We start from the raw sequence: 16206 nt of genomic DNA on the forward strand, positions 1-16206 counted from the left end.
GCCGCGACGAGGGTGGTCCACCCGTTCCGTAAACAACCGGGAGCATCTTCCGTGCTCCGTGGTCTGACACAAACTGCCGTACTCCACTTGGCGTGAACTCGATCTCGCTTGAACCGCCCCAGCATCCCTCTCTTCCACGCTCTCGTGTCCCCCCCGCGTCACCCCGCGCCTACGACCAGTCGTCATTTAACCAGCCCTACCGCCCTTCTCTTCCCTACCCTTCGCTCCTCGTCTTCTCTCTCTTTCTTCCCTCCTCTGGCCTCTGCTGCTCTCCTCCTGCTACAGATCCCGGTCTCAGTGCCATCTCCACCAACCAACCCCTTTCTACACCCTCTCTACCTCGCGCCCTCTTTTCACCCTCTCACTCCCGTAACTACTTTTTCCCTCCTTCTCTATCATTCGTCTGCGAGAACCGGGAGCGCACGCTTAACGCGCATGTTACGACCCTAGCGCACCGCGCGCGTTCCCTACGTACGGCATTTCCTGTTACTTTCTATCACGAATACCGATGCGCAGGAGCCAACGTTGCTCTGTCGGTACGTACGAACCGAATAAAAAAGATGGAACGTGCGGACACACACGGAATACGGCAAACGTTCCTGCGAAAGTGATAACAAGTTATGGAACGGGTTATCGAATGTAAACATCGTGACACGCTACGAATCTGCTCGGAATGATGTTTATGTTACCGAACGAATTGTTTTGCTACCACTCCTACCAGCCCTCCCCCTCCTCTCGACCGCTGTTCACGATCACGATGTTTGCGCGCAATTGCTACGATCCAGCCACGCCACAGACTAACTGTGATTTCTTGCACCACGCCCGCGAAATGTTTACGCTGCACTAGATTGCGATAGCTTTTGGGATAGTTACTGTCTTTGTACGAATGCAAATTACGCTTTTACAAAAAAAAAAAAAAAAAAAAGTGCTGGCTGTTAACATCGTGACACGCTACGAATCTGCTCGGAATGATGTTTATGTTACCGAACGAATTGTTTTGCTACCACTCCTACCAGCCCTCCCCCTCCTCTCGACCGCTGTTCACGATCACGATGTTTGCGCGCAATTGCTACGATCCAGCCACGCCACAGACTAACTGTGATTTCTTGCACCACGCCCGCGAAATGTTTACGCTGCACTAGATTGCGATAGCTTTTGGGATAGTTACTGTCTTTGTACGAATGCAAATTACGCTTTTACAAAAAAAAAAAAAAAAAATAAGTGCTGGCTGTTCGACGTTGCCGATAATTTTACTCCCGTTTATATAAACATGGCGGTTATAAAATTGGCGGGAAATTTCTGACGCATCTAACAGAATGAAATCTGAATAAATATATAAATATATATATATTATAGCTACTCTACAAGAGCATCGAGCATTTTATATAGAATATATTATGAAAGATTTTATACAGGATATATTTTATAAGATTCAAATATCAAGCGTAAAAATAACACGGTGTTACGTGACAAAGGAAAACGTCGATTTTCGCTTCATATAAAAGTTAGTACCTTTCGCAATGAGAACAATATGTTCTTTCTGTCGGCTCTTTTTAAGCTCGTGGAAGGAACTGCTCTTAAAGCAGCGGTTACTTTGCCCTTTTGACACGACGTTCGTAAAGTGCGAAATGAAGGAAGCCGGCTGTGTCGCTCGCAAAACGTCGCAGGCGTCAAAGAGCGTGGAAATACTTTGGCGAATTATGTCCACTTTATAGCACGTAAAACGTTCATACTTGCAAAAAAATCGTAAAAACATAATTCACTATGACGATCGATGTCGAATTTGATATACGAATTGTAGACGGTTCAGTTAGGTCTCGATAAAGACAAAAATAGCGTGAGTAAAATTCAAGAAGACAGTAGAAGAACAAGGATACGTATCATATTCATCGAAATTATTATCGAAACTGAATAATTCGGAACCCCGCGATCTGATAAGTCTACTTAAATTCACTGTATTCACACAATTTATATATATATTGGGTTGTCTGGAAAATTCGTTCCAATTTTTAAGGAATTTCGTCAACACGAAAGATCATACTGAAAAGTATTTTACCGAAAAACCTGAGAGGTTCTGGAAGGATTGAATATTCAAGATGCGTGAAAGATGGAGAAAAGTTGTGGGACAATATGGCACCTAATATATAGTTCAGTAAATGTATATCGAATCGAAATGTAAATTGGAACAAACCTTTCAAGTGACCCCCCAATATATTCGTTTATTTTGTTCACTTTTCAGATTGCACGCACATTTCACCGTGACATTTTATTTTATTCGTGCGGCCATATTTCGATATTTGAACTATTGAAACGAAATTATCGAGTAATCGAAATTATGGAGCGATTTATCGAAAGCAAATACGCGCATGTGCAGTATAGTTTCATTTCATGCTATGGACATGGAACGAATGATGAGATGGTTAGATGACTCATTATGCGTTTAGAATGTGACGGAAGTGATAGTTCATAAGGAAAGTGGAGATTTGAGATTTTGACATTTGTGCAATTGAAATTTTATAATACAATGGATCCAGCATTGCTTAGAGAGCGAGAGCTCTTTAAGAAAAGAGCTCTTACAACACCATCGTGAGTATTATCTGTGAATTTTCTTTTCCAACCTCAACTTTTGTAGAAAGTATATGTTATGTTTAAAGCAAATATTGAATTTGCGTAAATTTTGTCGTAAAGCTCACGCAATAATTTAAATGTACGAATTATTCGAAGCAGATTGCAAGATATTACAAATTACGATAAAAGATATTAAAAAGATAGATACAAATTTCAAACATAACTTATACACCATTTGATAGAATATTGTTTGTTTGTTTGGTTCAATATTGTAGGCAATAAATTTTGTTCTTATAGGGTGGAGAAAAGAAAGAAGGAACAGGAGAAAGATACCACACGAGATGAGCCATTCAAAAAAAAGCCAAAACTATCCTCCGTGTCTAGCGGACCCAAACTAGACATGGTTAACTACAAAACCATGTCTGGCAGTACGCAATATAAATTTGGTGTGTTAGCCAAAATAGTAAAGCATATGAAAGCTAGGCATCAAGAAGGAGATGATCACCCTTTAACGTTAGAAGAAATCTTGGATGAAACAAATCAATTAGATGTTGGATCCAAGGTAAGTTTAATAATGCATTAACACGTTGACTGCCACTCGTGTTTTCAATGAAATCTCCGTAAAGCCACGCGTGCCGCAGTACTAAGCGTTCTCTGCTAGGTACTCCCATCGATATTTTAGTAATGCAGGTCTCTCAAATGGTGGTCTCAAGAATGATCTCTCTAGCTGTTGTTGAATATAATGAAGGAAAGTATGGTATAGATTATTCTAACCAAATGGTTTCTTATGTCACCACAATTAGAAAAGGAATCAAATGGTACAGAAAACTTGGCGTTCAACTCCTTCTGGGAATTTCTGTTGTAAACGCTTTGACGGTTTACAAAATTGCAACAAGGAAGAATATAAATATTAGAATATTTAGAGAATTATTAGGTACAAAATTATTATGGTTGTCTGAAAATACAAAAAATCCTTCTCTTTGACGGAGTCAGCATAATAAAAGATGTTGAATGGAACAAAGACACAAAAGAATTTTAAGAAAACAACAACTTATTGTCCAAATTGTCCCAATCAACTTCAGCTATGTATAGAACGCTTTAAAGTTTTACATTCTAAATAATTTTTTTAATAAACCATTTTCGTATTCTATAACAATTCAATAGCTTTGTTCTCTGGAATATCTTTTCAAATACCTATGACGATCTTTCGTAAGTAGTCAAATAATAGACACCCGAATATGGGTTACGTGGCCCTACCAGAATCTTTGCTGACACTCGAATACGCGTGTCGTGGCAGTCAACGTGTTAAACAATTTGTGAAAATATAAAGATACAATGCTATTCTTGCATTAGGTAAAACAATGGCTTCAAACAGAAGCTCTCATTAAAAACCCAAAGATAGAAGTAACTTCGGATGGTAGATTTGTATTCAAAGCTATGTATAAAATTAAAGATAAAAAATCTTTATTGAGATTATTAAAACAACAAGATTTAAAAGGTCTTGGCGGAATACTATTAGAAGATATACAAGAAAGTCTGCCACACTGTGATAAGCATTTAAAGGTATGTAGAAGCATGATGATACCGATATAATTGATTACAGTATATAGTACAGTATACAGTATATACAGTATACAGTTTTGTCAGCAATTTTAATAGGAACTTAATAATTTTAGAGTTTACAAAATGAGATATTATTTATAACAAGACCCTTGGACAAGAAAAAGATTGTATTTTATAATGATAAAACAGCACAGTTTCCAATAGACGATGAATTTCAAAAGTTGTGGAGGGCTGTTGCAGTCGATGCAATGGATGATCAAAAAATCGATGAATACTTAGAGAAACAAGGAATACGATCTATGCAGGATCATGGCCCCAAAAAACCAGCCCCGATTAAACGAAAGAAACCTGTTAGTAAGAGAAAACAGTTCAAAAAACCAAGAGACAACGAACATTTAGCAGATGTTTTAGAAACGTACGATGATACGAAATAAATACGAAATGATCCTGAAACTTTGTAAAGAGACTAAATCTATGACCTAAGTGTTAAAAGAGAGATAAGAATGTTTTATTATCATAACTTTTTACGATCATTATGTAAGAGAAATTGTCTATTTTGGAGTTAACATGTTAGCGTTACATATCACAGTGATATAATAAATAAGAAATATTTATTGTCATAATTTCATTGTAAGTACAAAATAAATATAGATCAATTATATATATATTACATGTTTCCATATCTATCTAATCTATTCTCATGTAGGTTACATTTGTAATCAGCCTCACAAAGTGAACAGATACAATTTTCATATGTATGTTATAGCAAGATAGGACGTGAAATTTTGATTCAAATATTTATATCTTGCGTCAAATTTTTACATACATTAATTGATATTAAAACTATAAATTCTTCCATTAAAAAACACGGGAGTATATTAAAAAACTGCTTACATTACATGTTGACAAAATTATAATATGAAACTTCTAAACTTTACGTATTGTATATGATTTACATAATATATATAAGTCAAAAAACATTACACGATGTTACATAAATCTTTGGTAATTAAACTTTCAATAACAAGTACACATATATAGATAAGCTATGTATCATTCAGTTTTGATTCGTAAGATTGTATTATAAATTTTTTTTAAACATTTCTTTTATAAAATTTACATATATATAAATTTTATAAAACGATATATATATAAATATATATATATATATACTTATATATATTATTATATATATTATATATATATATAATATATAAATATATATATATATATGTGTGTGTGTAGATATGAACTGGTTTTACACGTGTATTAATCTTTTGGAAGCGCCGAGTCACTTTTACCTCGTGAATAAGCACGCGTCGCTTTGCTACCAAGCATTCTATCCAGTAAAGATTGCTTATTCCTTCTTCTAGCTGCCAGAACTTCTCGACACAGTTCATGGAAAGATTCAGCAACTTGTGTGACCTAAGAAACCATATTACACTTCGGTAATAAAATTTATGTACGAAACTTTGTTTCTAACTAATAATAAGATTAGAAGCATACCTGTTCCGCGGCAGACACTTCACTGAACCAACATTCAAAATCTTTCGCAAGTATTTCTCCCTCTTCGGTGCTAACTTGCCGCAAATGAACCATGTCGGCTTTGTTTCCGACCAAAGCGAGGGGCATCGTGGCTTCGGGATCAACCACCGCCAGCGTTTCCTTCGCCTTTCTCACGAAATTGAAAGAACCCCTGTCGGTTATCGAATAGACTAAAAGTAATCCATCCGCCCACTGTACAGTTTCCGTGGAAGGTAATTCATCTTCGCTCTGTAACAGGACGCAAGAAAAGCATGAAAGAATTTGATTTGCTTTCGACCATGAATGAAATCGTCTCGGCAAATGTACATAGATCATTACGATCATCGATAAATACGTTACCTTCGGGCAGGTGTCCAAAATTTCGAAAAGGATCGGTTCACCGTCGACCAACACTTCGTGTTTATATCTGTTTTCTGAAAAAAAAGAAGAAAAGACAAGAATGAAAAAAACGATCGGAAGATTCTTTTAATGCGAATCGTAACTTGTGTCGATAAATGTTAAACGATTCGAAACGATCAGCATCCTCGATGCGGCAACGGAAAAATTGTGTAATAAATTTTCTCCACGAGAACGCGTTGCAACAGAAAGATCAGGTATCTATCGCGATCGTTAAGTAGATCTTTCCAGCCCAGTCTAGTTTTAGATCTCGGTGGGAACACGTGCTCGCAGAGAAGCTGCTTGCTCATCCTGTCCGCGTGTCTGTATTTGTACAAAAAAACAAGTTTTGTTCGAGTATCAACCTCGCATTAGTACCAGTCCTGTCTAGTGTCAAATTCGTTTTCGATAAATTTAGATCAGACGCGGACCGAGATACGCGCAGGGAGAGTATAGGCGGTCCCTGAGGTGCCACGCCGGTTGTTGGCAATTTTTCAAAAAAATTCATCGGTCTATTGTCCACTCTATTCACATTTCATCGTAATTTATACCGCATCGAGTAACCGCATCTTATTGGCCACGAGTTCGTAAATCGAGATGTTCCTTACCCGACTGGTGATCATATTCCCCGATGTATCTCCTTGTTAGAAACCGCACTGTCAATGCTGGAATTTAAGAACAATACACGTTGTTGAAACGTTGTTGAAACGTTATTGTTCTACGTAATCTAGAAATGTTCGTGATTCACTCTGTGTAATTATTTGTTAAAACACACAGTAGTAGTCGCGTTCGATTCTGTTTCTATTAGTATCTGTATAACTTTTCTTTATTATCGTGCTTATCCACGAGCGTGACACTTATTAGATCGCCATTAATACAAATCAATACAAATGTCATCAATACAAATTCCATGCACACGCTTGTTAGAAAGTTGTCAACCTATGCTTTCTTTCATCGTGCGTCCTATTTACGTCGATTCCTCTGTTGTCTGACGTATAAAAATTGTTCTAAATGTAAAGTAATTGTTTTTTGTTTACAAAAGAAGAATGTAGTACGCCATATTCTGTTATTGATTTTATATTTGATTTATAGGAAATGCAGACAACCGAATTTGCAGACTTTCCTCCATTTTGGATCAGTCGAAATCATTTTCCACCTGATATTGTGAGAACGTACGCGATCTTGCTCGATACGATGCACGCGTTCCGACATATCGTGATTCAATCGAGAGAAACGAGAGCTACAGCCTAGTGACCCGCTTCGAGGCACACCACACTATTTTTACCTCGAACTCGAACCTGCCACGGCGCCACAAAACCTTGTACACGCGTTAAACGTCACCATGGTGTGTTTCGTCTTAAGTTCAATGAAAAGTGACCTGTTTTATAAGCGCCGCGAACAAGTTTCCTTCGAGCAAACTTGAGACAATGCGGTCGAATTGGAGTCGGCTAGCCAGCAATCGAATGGATTTATCAATTTTTGATAGCGTTGCGAGGAATTTTTATTTACAGAGATGAAACATTGATTCGTGAAAAGTGTGAAAACCGAAACGTTGATTTTTTCATACAGAATACTCGAGTTTTAAAGGTAGCTAAAATGGCAAAACTGACCGCAGACTGACGTTCCTGAACGTTCACCCAAGATTCTGCGGTGTGCTTTATTTCATGATTGACAGAACCACCTGAACATTTCGTGAAAAACAAATTTATTGCTAATCCGTGTATTTACGTTCGAGTCCTTAGACCAACATCGTTTCGGCGCTTTCCCTCGTGTGGATCATTAAAAGTTCGCCGGTTATTCGTGCCAATTTTCTGCACGGATCAACTCCGTTATACGAATCGCCTTTGTTCCCTGTCTTTCAACGAACCGAGCAATTATTTGCCGAGTTAAAAATACGTATATGCGATGGAAAGTATACATCGTATGGGAAAACAGCATACATCGTTGTTTCGAGATATACAAACCATTGGTCTCTCGTTTATTCGCGAGGAATTGACAGGGCGGTTTAATCGTTTATAAAACGCGATTCAAGGAAATTTTGAAATAAAACTTTATAAATAGAACGCGAGTGTGGTTTGCGGTCAGTTTGAAATGTACAGTTGCTGGGGCCCAACCAATTATGTACTCACCTATGCTTTACACGTGCCATTACCAAAAATACACGCGGTTGGCTCCTTTCAGGGTCCCAACCACGTTTATCATACGCACACAAACACACCTAACGCGTGGATATATGCGACGCATGCACTTGTACTTAAATCAATCGTACTTGAGATACTTTTCAGCGGTCGTTTTTATACGAATATTAATGAAAATAATTTAATTCCTAGCGGATAATTACTTTATCTCGCGAAGAAAGATCTATTTCTATTAACAAGTATAAAACAGGCAAATCAATACGTTTCCACATTAGTTGATTATTCTCTGTTTTAACCCACTCGTACTTAACGTTACAAATTATTAATTAATTAAGAAATAAATTGGCTTCGTGTTTTAGTGCGTTGCATAACATTTACAAAAATATCAGAAAATATGTCTCCATTGTTATATTATTCTCTACGTTAATCTACATTAATAATTGACAAAAACAAATTTTTCTCAAAGTCTAAAAGACATTCAGTGCTGAACGTCCGTATCTAGTAATTTACAATCTTGTAATTCGAAGTAGCATCAGAGTTGAAATTGATCTTCGATACGATGGTAAATCTCGCTTTCGTCGAATTTAATCGATAATTCATGCCATAAGTGTGATTCGGTATTGCAAGGCAAAAAGTCAAGGGAAGACAATCAACGTAACAATAGTATAAATGCATCGCAGGAAAACGTGGAGAAACAGCTCCTTCCTTGGGATATCCTTACGATCTATTTAATGTAACACTTTCTAATTGCGCTCCTGCATGGTGCTGTATGCAAAGGATTACGGTTAATGTCACGCCCGTTACCATTATAGTAAAATTAAGCGCTACCGCGTGTGTTAGCGTGCCCGCGTTGAAAGCGAGTCGAGTGAAAATGCGAGGAAAGCGGTCGAATTCTAACACGCCAGCCGATGAAAACGAAGTAACAGTGCTAAAAGTAAAAGCGGATTTTACATAACTATCCCAGCGAAACTTGGCATCTGGTATAGCAAAACGTATTCAAATGTATCAGAACAACTATTAGTATAAATAACGTCGATTGTTGTAGACCATTTCTCGATCTCAAGCAGAACACAATGCCGGATCTCGGCGCGAATATTTCTGAATGTAGTATGAATGTAAAACAACAAGTAAACTATGCATTTTTATGCATTCGTGAGAAATTTGAGATTGCTAGAATGCGCGTAATACGCAAAAATATGTGAGATATTCAGAGTATCGCTTTTATTATAATTTCCAGTAGTTGAAACAAATTTCTGCAAAAATTTCGTTCCTTTGATCGCGTTTATAAAAATATGAATCTGTACGAATATCCGCAGTTTAGTGATAAAGGTTGTACCCACCGCTTTTTCCAACTCCAGGCGCTCCAATCACGGCCACCTTTACCTCGCATAGCGAACTCTTCTTCCTCCGAATACCTCTAATCGCATTTGACGTCATACTCCGCGCATTTGTCACTGCACAAAGTGTAACAAAACCATGTAGCGCGTGATTGCAAGACAGAAGAAGCGTCGCGGACGAGCGGAACAGACAGGGCGCGTTTCCGTGACGCGAGATCGCGTGTGCGTGGCCAGCGACCAAGCAAAAATTTGTCGCGATTACATCTTTCCTTGGCTGGTTTCCATGTCGATAACACCTTTGAATTTCGTATAAGACATTCGAATACCGGCACAGGTGAGTCCGTATACGAGGATTCCGTCTGCCAAGGAAAACACGCAGTCCAAGTTCGTAAATTCGCTTACGAACGGTTAATAATACCAGTCCGCTGTCAACGAATAAACAAATTTAATCGCGAAGATAGATACGGAGAAGAAATTGGAGGATAGTTTCGATGTTTCTGGGACGAAATTACTGTTTACTCTCGTTTACCCATCACTAATTTGTACATTCCGATCTTAAGACTCCGGTGGACGTTCTCGGATATAGTACACGCGGTTCCATTTACCGGGTGTCCCGTGTCTCTTTCATCGAAATCAAAACGGCACCATCTGCGACGATCGGCCGAGGCATTCGCCTCGTGTTCCCCTTCGAACGAAAGTTTAAATACGCCGTGCTCTCCTGTTCCGTCGACTACGGGTGAAAGAAGAGGAAGAGGGGTGCGATGGAAGAAAGGAGAAACGAACGCGATGGAAAGAGCGGGAATCGAGGTGCGTGTACGGACGTCGTCGTCTGGAAAGAGAAGGGAAGAGACGATGGGTACATTAATAGAACAGTTCGCACATGTCCCGTGGAATTCAAGGAATTTACTCCGGCGTCTAACAATGTACCACCGCGGCACGTAAGTCTCGTTACGGATCAACCAGTTCGCTGGCTTAGACATGACCGTGTTTTGGTCACGTATCGTGCGCCTGAACGCCTGATAAACGATTTATCATACATTAAGATTAAGACAATTTATATTTAGATTTCTTACTTCTGTATATATTTATAAATTATCGTATGTTTCCTTTTATAATTGACGAGCTCAGTGGACAAGTAATCGGGATACGTCTTTCCAAAGATGAAACGAATACGGGAAACTACGATATAAATAAGACGCGTACTTGTTGGAAAGAAAAATGGTAATAACGTTCTTTCATAATAGCAGTGAGATTTTTCGATATTTGGAAATATACGGAGCTTCTCGTATTAAAGTTTAATATTATACACGGTTCCTTCGAGTTAGAAATTTCATCAAATTTTACCAATTTTAGCTCCGAGCTCCTCGATCGTTCTTTTCTTCGTTTTTCTTTTTTCTTCTTTTTTGAATTACGCAGAGGGAGATAATTTTCATATGAAAAATGAAGATATCGGTCGATCGTATTGCACGCGTCTTTCAATATCTCGTACTATTAAAAACTCCGCGTTATTTTTATTTCATCGCATACTTACTTACCAGTCGCCTAGAACACACCGATGTACCGTTCCTTCAGCATTCCTCGCCGCACTTTCTATCAACTCGTACGACAGGCAGACATCGCGGACCCTCTTGGAGCTCTTGTATTAAACGGAAGGGAAAAAGGAGCCGAGCGTGCACGTGAACTCACGACGATACTTTCGTCCCTACTATCCGAGTCGTTGGAAGTTTCCTTTTCGTAGACGATGTTGCGAAGGGAGTAGAGGTACGGTTAATCGCGCGAAACAGGGCGGAAGGGATCGATATTGGAAAATCCACGCGTTCTCGAAACGACAAGAAAAACGGAACGTTCGATCGAATGTATCGTTGTACGTACATATATCGAGCGAGTCACGTGCTTCCTGACAATTTCGCGGTTCCGTTGCGTGATCCGACGCGCTTCTTGGTCTCCGCGCGACTGTCTCTCCCCATTCTCTTTTAGCGACTCGTGAGTCCGGGCCTCCTTTATTGCTCTTAAGCCACGTATATACGCACCGATATCCACTTCCGGCAGCAGCCAGAGCGCGCACCAACGGCAAGTTTTGCGTTTCAAAAACTCGCCCGCTTTCTGTACGTTCGACGATTCGCTTACCAATTGGCGCTGCATCGTGATAAATATTGACTTAACGAACGTGCCACGGTCAGTCTCGTAAAATGAGTCGACGAGATATTTTCACGACCGACCACTTCCGGATGCGTCGTGGGAATCGAACGAAAATCTGTTTGTAAATCGACGAGTTCGTGGAACAGAACGATCCTTTGGTTATTATTTCGAGCATACGCTATGCACTTCGCGTCTGTTCGAGATAAGACAAATAAACGAAGAAACGATATTTCGAATTTATTGCGGTTTCACGACGAAGAAACGATATTTCTACGATCGTTCGTAAATCGAGCGATCGCGATGTGCTTATTAACGAGATTGCGATTATTCGATGCGGCAGAGTATCGGTTTTGCCGACGGTCTGAGTTTCACACGACGACAGGTTTAACGTCCTTGGCTAGAGGAGCCACTCGTCGGTTAACCCTTGGCTCTCTTCCTTTCCGACCTTGTCACGCTCCAAAGCCGTTCTTCTCGTAGCTTCCGGACAACCGCCGAAGATCCAGTTTACTGCTCGTAGCAGAGCTGGCTTAAATTGATCTGAATCATTAAAATAATTTGGTTCATCGAATTTATTCATCGCGGAATACCTTTATATCGTCTATTCTTACTATCCCTTTTTCCATTCGTAGCTTTTATGCCGCGATATTCGATCATGTTCAGACGCTGATATAAATGTGATTTATCGTAGAATTCGATTTTAATTCACGTTCTCTCAAAATTTATTCTCTTTCACTAGGAAAATTGACGATATTGGCTAGTCATATAAAAAGTGCAAAAGAGCAATACGATAAAAAGGAATTGGAAAATTCTTTTCTGTTCTGAAATTGATACACGTATCTCGAAAGTAGAAATAGAAATCTATACGGCAATTTCGCAACATAAAGGTCAAGTAACTTATATTTCTCAGTCGTAACAACTCAAGAGAAAAGTACTTGAACCTACTATTTAAGTTTGGTTCCATGTAAATGTCATTGTAGTAATCGAAGACTTCGGAGTCGTTCGAACATTTTTCGCACAAGGGATTTTCTCTTTGAGGTTTCTCATCGAGATCGTGCTTCCTAGTCACTCGTTCTCCATGTTGAGAATTTTCATCGTCCGCTTCCCCTCCTCGATCGGTGAGATAAAAACCGTCGTTAGAACGGAACTGTGTCGATTCGTTTCTAGGCTTTTTTCTTCGAGTGTTTGCTATATTTTCATGCGAGCGTCCATTTCCTTCGTGTTTCTGACAAACGCAAACAAAATACAAAGTTACTAATAGTAAAATAGAAAATGTTCTCAAAACACTGCCAATATTTATTATAGATAGGGTAGTTTATTTATTATAGAAACAATCGATTACTCGTATACCTACTTCGTAGCCATTTACGTGTTCTCTGCGAAAATCTACTTTGCGATTATTATTCGAATTGATTTGCTTCATAGGACGTTCGCCTACGTAATTATAGTTCGTATAATCGACCGTATACAAGTGTTCCGTGCTGTCTTCGATCTTTTTCTGCAGTTTCGGAGTCACCATGCTTCGAGACGATCTTAAACGACGCTTTATGGAATTACGATATTCCCATTAACATTTGTCACGTTGTACGGTGTGTCATTTACTTTAAAGCATTCTTTGCATCAACCGACGAGTTGGATGTAACGTTTGCTCTGTTACTCAAGTTTGCTGACGATATGGAGCACCCGTTGCTCCCGCAACACTCACCGCCGCACTGATATTGGCTTGTTCGATACAACGATTTATCAACAGAGTACCGTGAACCATTGCCTTCCGACGTCGAATTAAATTCAACTTCTTTCACGTACGTTTCTATTTCCTATATTTATGAAAATTTGTCAATCGATCTGTTACGTCTTCCGTAGAAACGCGAAATTTCTAAGTGTTTCGTATTACCAAGTCTATTACCTGCTCGTTATGATCTCTGGTAGGTCCCTCTTGTTCCGAACTCGAAGCTTCAGCTTTCGACGATAGTTTATCGGTGGATGTACCACATTCCCTGTAATCCACTCTCACGTAAGGATCTTCAACGATCACCATGTCATCCTTTTCGTATTTTTCATCGAAAATTGCCAGTTGCTGTGGACTGCCGCTGTGACGAATAAATTTATTATTAAATAAAATAACTTGACAAACGTTATATCGTTAAGCTCGATCTGATTTATTGTATCTCCTGCCTGATTAAAAGCGCGTAGTTCTCCATTGTTGACTCGTTAGAGTGTTTCGAACCAGACACGTTCGTTTTCAGGTATTTTTGGCCATCGTTCATCTTGTCGGAGTAAAAATAGACAGGTTTAGCGATTTCCATAGATGGTTCGTGTTTAATCACGTTACGAAGACGTTGACGCGATAGTCGATTGTCTTTATACAGTTTGCTTCCTTTTTTCTTATCTTTGCCTCTATAACGTATTTAGTAACATATTTAGAATAAACATATCGTTAGGAATTTATTTTCTGGCGAAATGTATCTTTGTAATTACTTTCTTTCGTTTTGTAAAACGATGGAAAATAATTCTATATACAGGGTGGTTGGTAACTAGTGGTACAAGCGGAAAGGGGGCGATTCTACGAGAAAAAAGAAGTCGAAGATATAGAATAAACATTTTTCGTTTGACGCTTTGTTTTCACTGTAGATCGTTGTCTCGATGGAAAAATTAAAATAAAAAGAAATAATTTTTTCACCCTCTTTTCGCTTGCACCAAGAGTTACCAACCACCCTGTATATACTAACCCTAATACATCGTCCGCGTCGAAGAAGATTTTCGACTTCTTGGCGTAATTTCTTTGGAGTCGTTCGAAAGTCTCGTCGTCACCTTGAATTTCTTGCGAAAGATACTTTTCTATGACCGACGATGGCTCGTATCGGCCGCGATGGCACTTGGATTTCATTTTCTCGTACAAGAACTCACTCTCCCGGGCACTCAGAGCGGATTTCAAACCATTCGCTGTGAGATCGATCAACGCGTAGCAGATTCGGCGCGCGTCTGAAATATAAATATTTTGACAATTTTTAAATCTACTAAGAAGTCGTTTAAACTTCAGAGTAAATGTTTACGTATATGTAGGCTTTAAATACTAAAACACTTCTGGCATTACTATATCTACACACATACGTATCGCTGAATTTACTCTCAAATCCAGTATAACGCATACGACTAAAAATATGTACACGATCCTGTCAATCGAAAGATGTGAGTTATCTTTCTATTGCTAAAAAATATAGTCTTGACGCGAGTAATTCGTTAACTGTAATATTTTGTATAATTTCTTGCATAGCGTTTTTTTTTTTTTTTTTGTCGTATTCGTTAAATACGATTCTGGTCTATCTCGAGTGTAATTCGTTGAACGAAGACCACCGCTCTTTACAAATAGACATCTGATTTCACGTTAGAATTCTGCGTGACAGTGATTTATCGGAATAGATAAAATTATCGTCGAGCTTCTGGAGATAAATCTTTCATCCAGCTTCCGTTTCACTTTAAACTTGTTTTCTTACTTACGCGGTCGCGATTCCGGGATATAGTAGAGAACTACACCAGACAGCATCAGCACAATCAGAGAGAAACGTTTCAGGTAACCGATCCAGGCAAACACGAAGAACGTCTCCTCTGAATAATCTGACGGGCAAAGAAGAAAGTGACTTCGATCATCGAACCAAACGCTTTCACTTACTGTCGCTGTTCCATGATTTTGTCGCGGCGCACTGTATCACGAGCGCGCCAAGCACCGCCAACAGTTTCATCTCTAAAAACCGGACTGCCGGTTCGCCGTTCGTTGGCCGATATCCGATCTTCGATTTACGTGGGAATCGCCATGATTTTTCAGAAAGAACAAAGTCACGACGGAAGATGGCAACGAGCCTCTTTGACGCGACGTTCGCCCCCAGGCGAATTATCAGGAAACGAATTTCACTTCGATCATGTGAATAACGACAAAAAAAAAAAAAAAAAAAAAAAAAAACTTACTGTCGCTGTTCCATGATTTTGTCGCGGCGCACTGTATCACGAGCGCGCCAAGCACCGCCAACAGTTTCATCTCTAAAAACCGGACTGCCGGTTCGCCGTTCGTTGGCCGATATCCGATCTTCGATTTACGTGGGAATCGCCATGATTTTTCAGAAAGAACAAAGTCACGACGGAAGATGGCAACGAGCCTCTTTGACGCGACGTTCGCCCCCAGGCGAATTATCAGGAAACGAATTTCACTTCGATCATGTGAATAACGACAAAAAAAAAAAAAAAAAAAAAATACGAAGACGAAGAGCGTTGTAAGTAGAATCGGCACGGCTATAACAGACACATACGAAACGTAAGTAGCTTTTACATCGAATTAAAGCGTATAATATTCACACGTTGGTTATTCAGCGTAATTTTCTCCTTTCTTTCCTCGTGTAACGCCATGTAAAACTTATGATCTAAGAAACTTATATGAGACACTTATCTTCCAATGACTTGGATCGAATGAAAAGAAAATTGAGGTAATGTCACATTAGCGAGAAACGAATACACTTGACGCGTCGTATTATCGGTAAAACAAACTCGTACTA

At 39.1% G+C, this 16206-nt stretch overlaps 4 protein-coding genes across 8 annotated transcripts in view; 1 reads left to right on the forward strand and 3 right to left on the reverse strand.

Moving 5' to 3' along the window:
- LOC100749550 (glutamate receptor 1) overlaps window positions 1-157 on the reverse strand; it is a 339260-nt gene extending 339103 nt beyond the window's left edge. For both annotated transcript variants that reach the window (XM_033318839.1, XM_033318838.1), the window contains exon 1: window positions 9-157. In XM_033318839.1, coding sequence (XP_033174730.1) covers window positions 9-46 — 38 coding nt within the window. In that variant the 5' untranslated portion in view covers window positions 47-157. The remainder of the gene's footprint in view (window positions 1-8) is intronic.
- A 2219-nt stretch (window positions 158-2376) lies between these two features.
- On the forward strand, window positions 2377-4983 carry LOC100749785 (general transcription factor IIE subunit 2). Of its 2 annotated transcripts, XR_004461013.1 has the most exons (5): window positions 2377-2586; window positions 2866-3130; window positions 3922-4131; window positions 4245-4761; window positions 4838-4983. XR_004461013.1 is itself a non-coding variant. In XM_003486594.4 (4 exons), exons 1-4 carry the CDS (start codon window positions 2525-2527, stop codon window positions 4563-4565), a joined length of 858 nt encoding a protein of 285 aa, XP_003486642.1. In that variant the 5' UTR covers window positions 2377-2524; the 3' UTR covers window positions 4566-4798. The 2 variants fall into 2 exon arrangements, 1 of the variants encoding a protein (XP_003486642.1); XM_003486594.4 differs by lacking the exon at window positions 4838-4983 and having other exon boundaries at window positions 4245-4798.
- A 324-nt stretch (window positions 4984-5307) lies between these two features.
- LOC100749902 (ras-related and estrogen-regulated growth inhibitor) lies at window positions 5308-11572 on the reverse strand. 3 transcript variants are annotated; one of them, XM_003486595.4, is made up of 6 exons: window positions 11062-11538; window positions 9530-9643; window positions 6660-6716; window positions 6016-6089; window positions 5638-5904; window positions 5308-5556 (listed from the first exon to the last, which is right to left on the reverse strand). In XM_003486595.4, the coding sequence occupies exons 2-6, from the start codon at window positions 9624-9626 to the stop codon at window positions 5401-5403; spliced, it is 651 nt and encodes a 216-aa protein (XP_003486643.1). In that variant the 5' UTR covers window positions 9627-9643; window positions 11062-11538; the 3' UTR covers window positions 5308-5400. The 3 variants fall into 3 exon arrangements, with proteins under 3 accessions (XP_003486643.1, XP_024220791.1, XP_033174728.1); XM_024365023.2 differs by lacking the exon at window positions 6660-6716 and having other exon boundaries at window positions 11058-11572; XM_033318837.1 differs by lacking the exon at window positions 6660-6716 and having other exon boundaries at window positions 11062-11546.
- Window positions 11573-12724: 1152 nt separating this feature from the next.
- LOC100741213 lies at window positions 12725-15578 on the reverse strand. The gene is made up of 7 exons (XM_024365022.2): window positions 15333-15578; window positions 15161-15277; window positions 14392-14644; window positions 13838-14059; window positions 13569-13752; window positions 13368-13479; window positions 12725-12887 (listed from the first exon to the last, which is right to left on the reverse strand). Exons 1-7 carry the CDS (start codon window positions 15400-15402, stop codon window positions 12859-12861), a joined length of 987 nt encoding a protein of 328 aa, XP_024220790.1. The 5' UTR covers window positions 15403-15578; the 3' UTR covers window positions 12725-12858.
- Window positions 15579-16206: the final 628 nt, after the last annotated feature.

The sequence above is a fragment of the Bombus impatiens genome, unplaced genomic scaffold, assembly GCF_000188095.3.
Source record: "Bombus impatiens unplaced genomic scaffold, BIMP_2.2 scf_0128, whole genome shotgun sequence".
Lineage (NCBI taxonomy): Eukaryota > Metazoa > Arthropoda > Insecta > Hymenoptera > Apidae > Bombus > Bombus impatiens.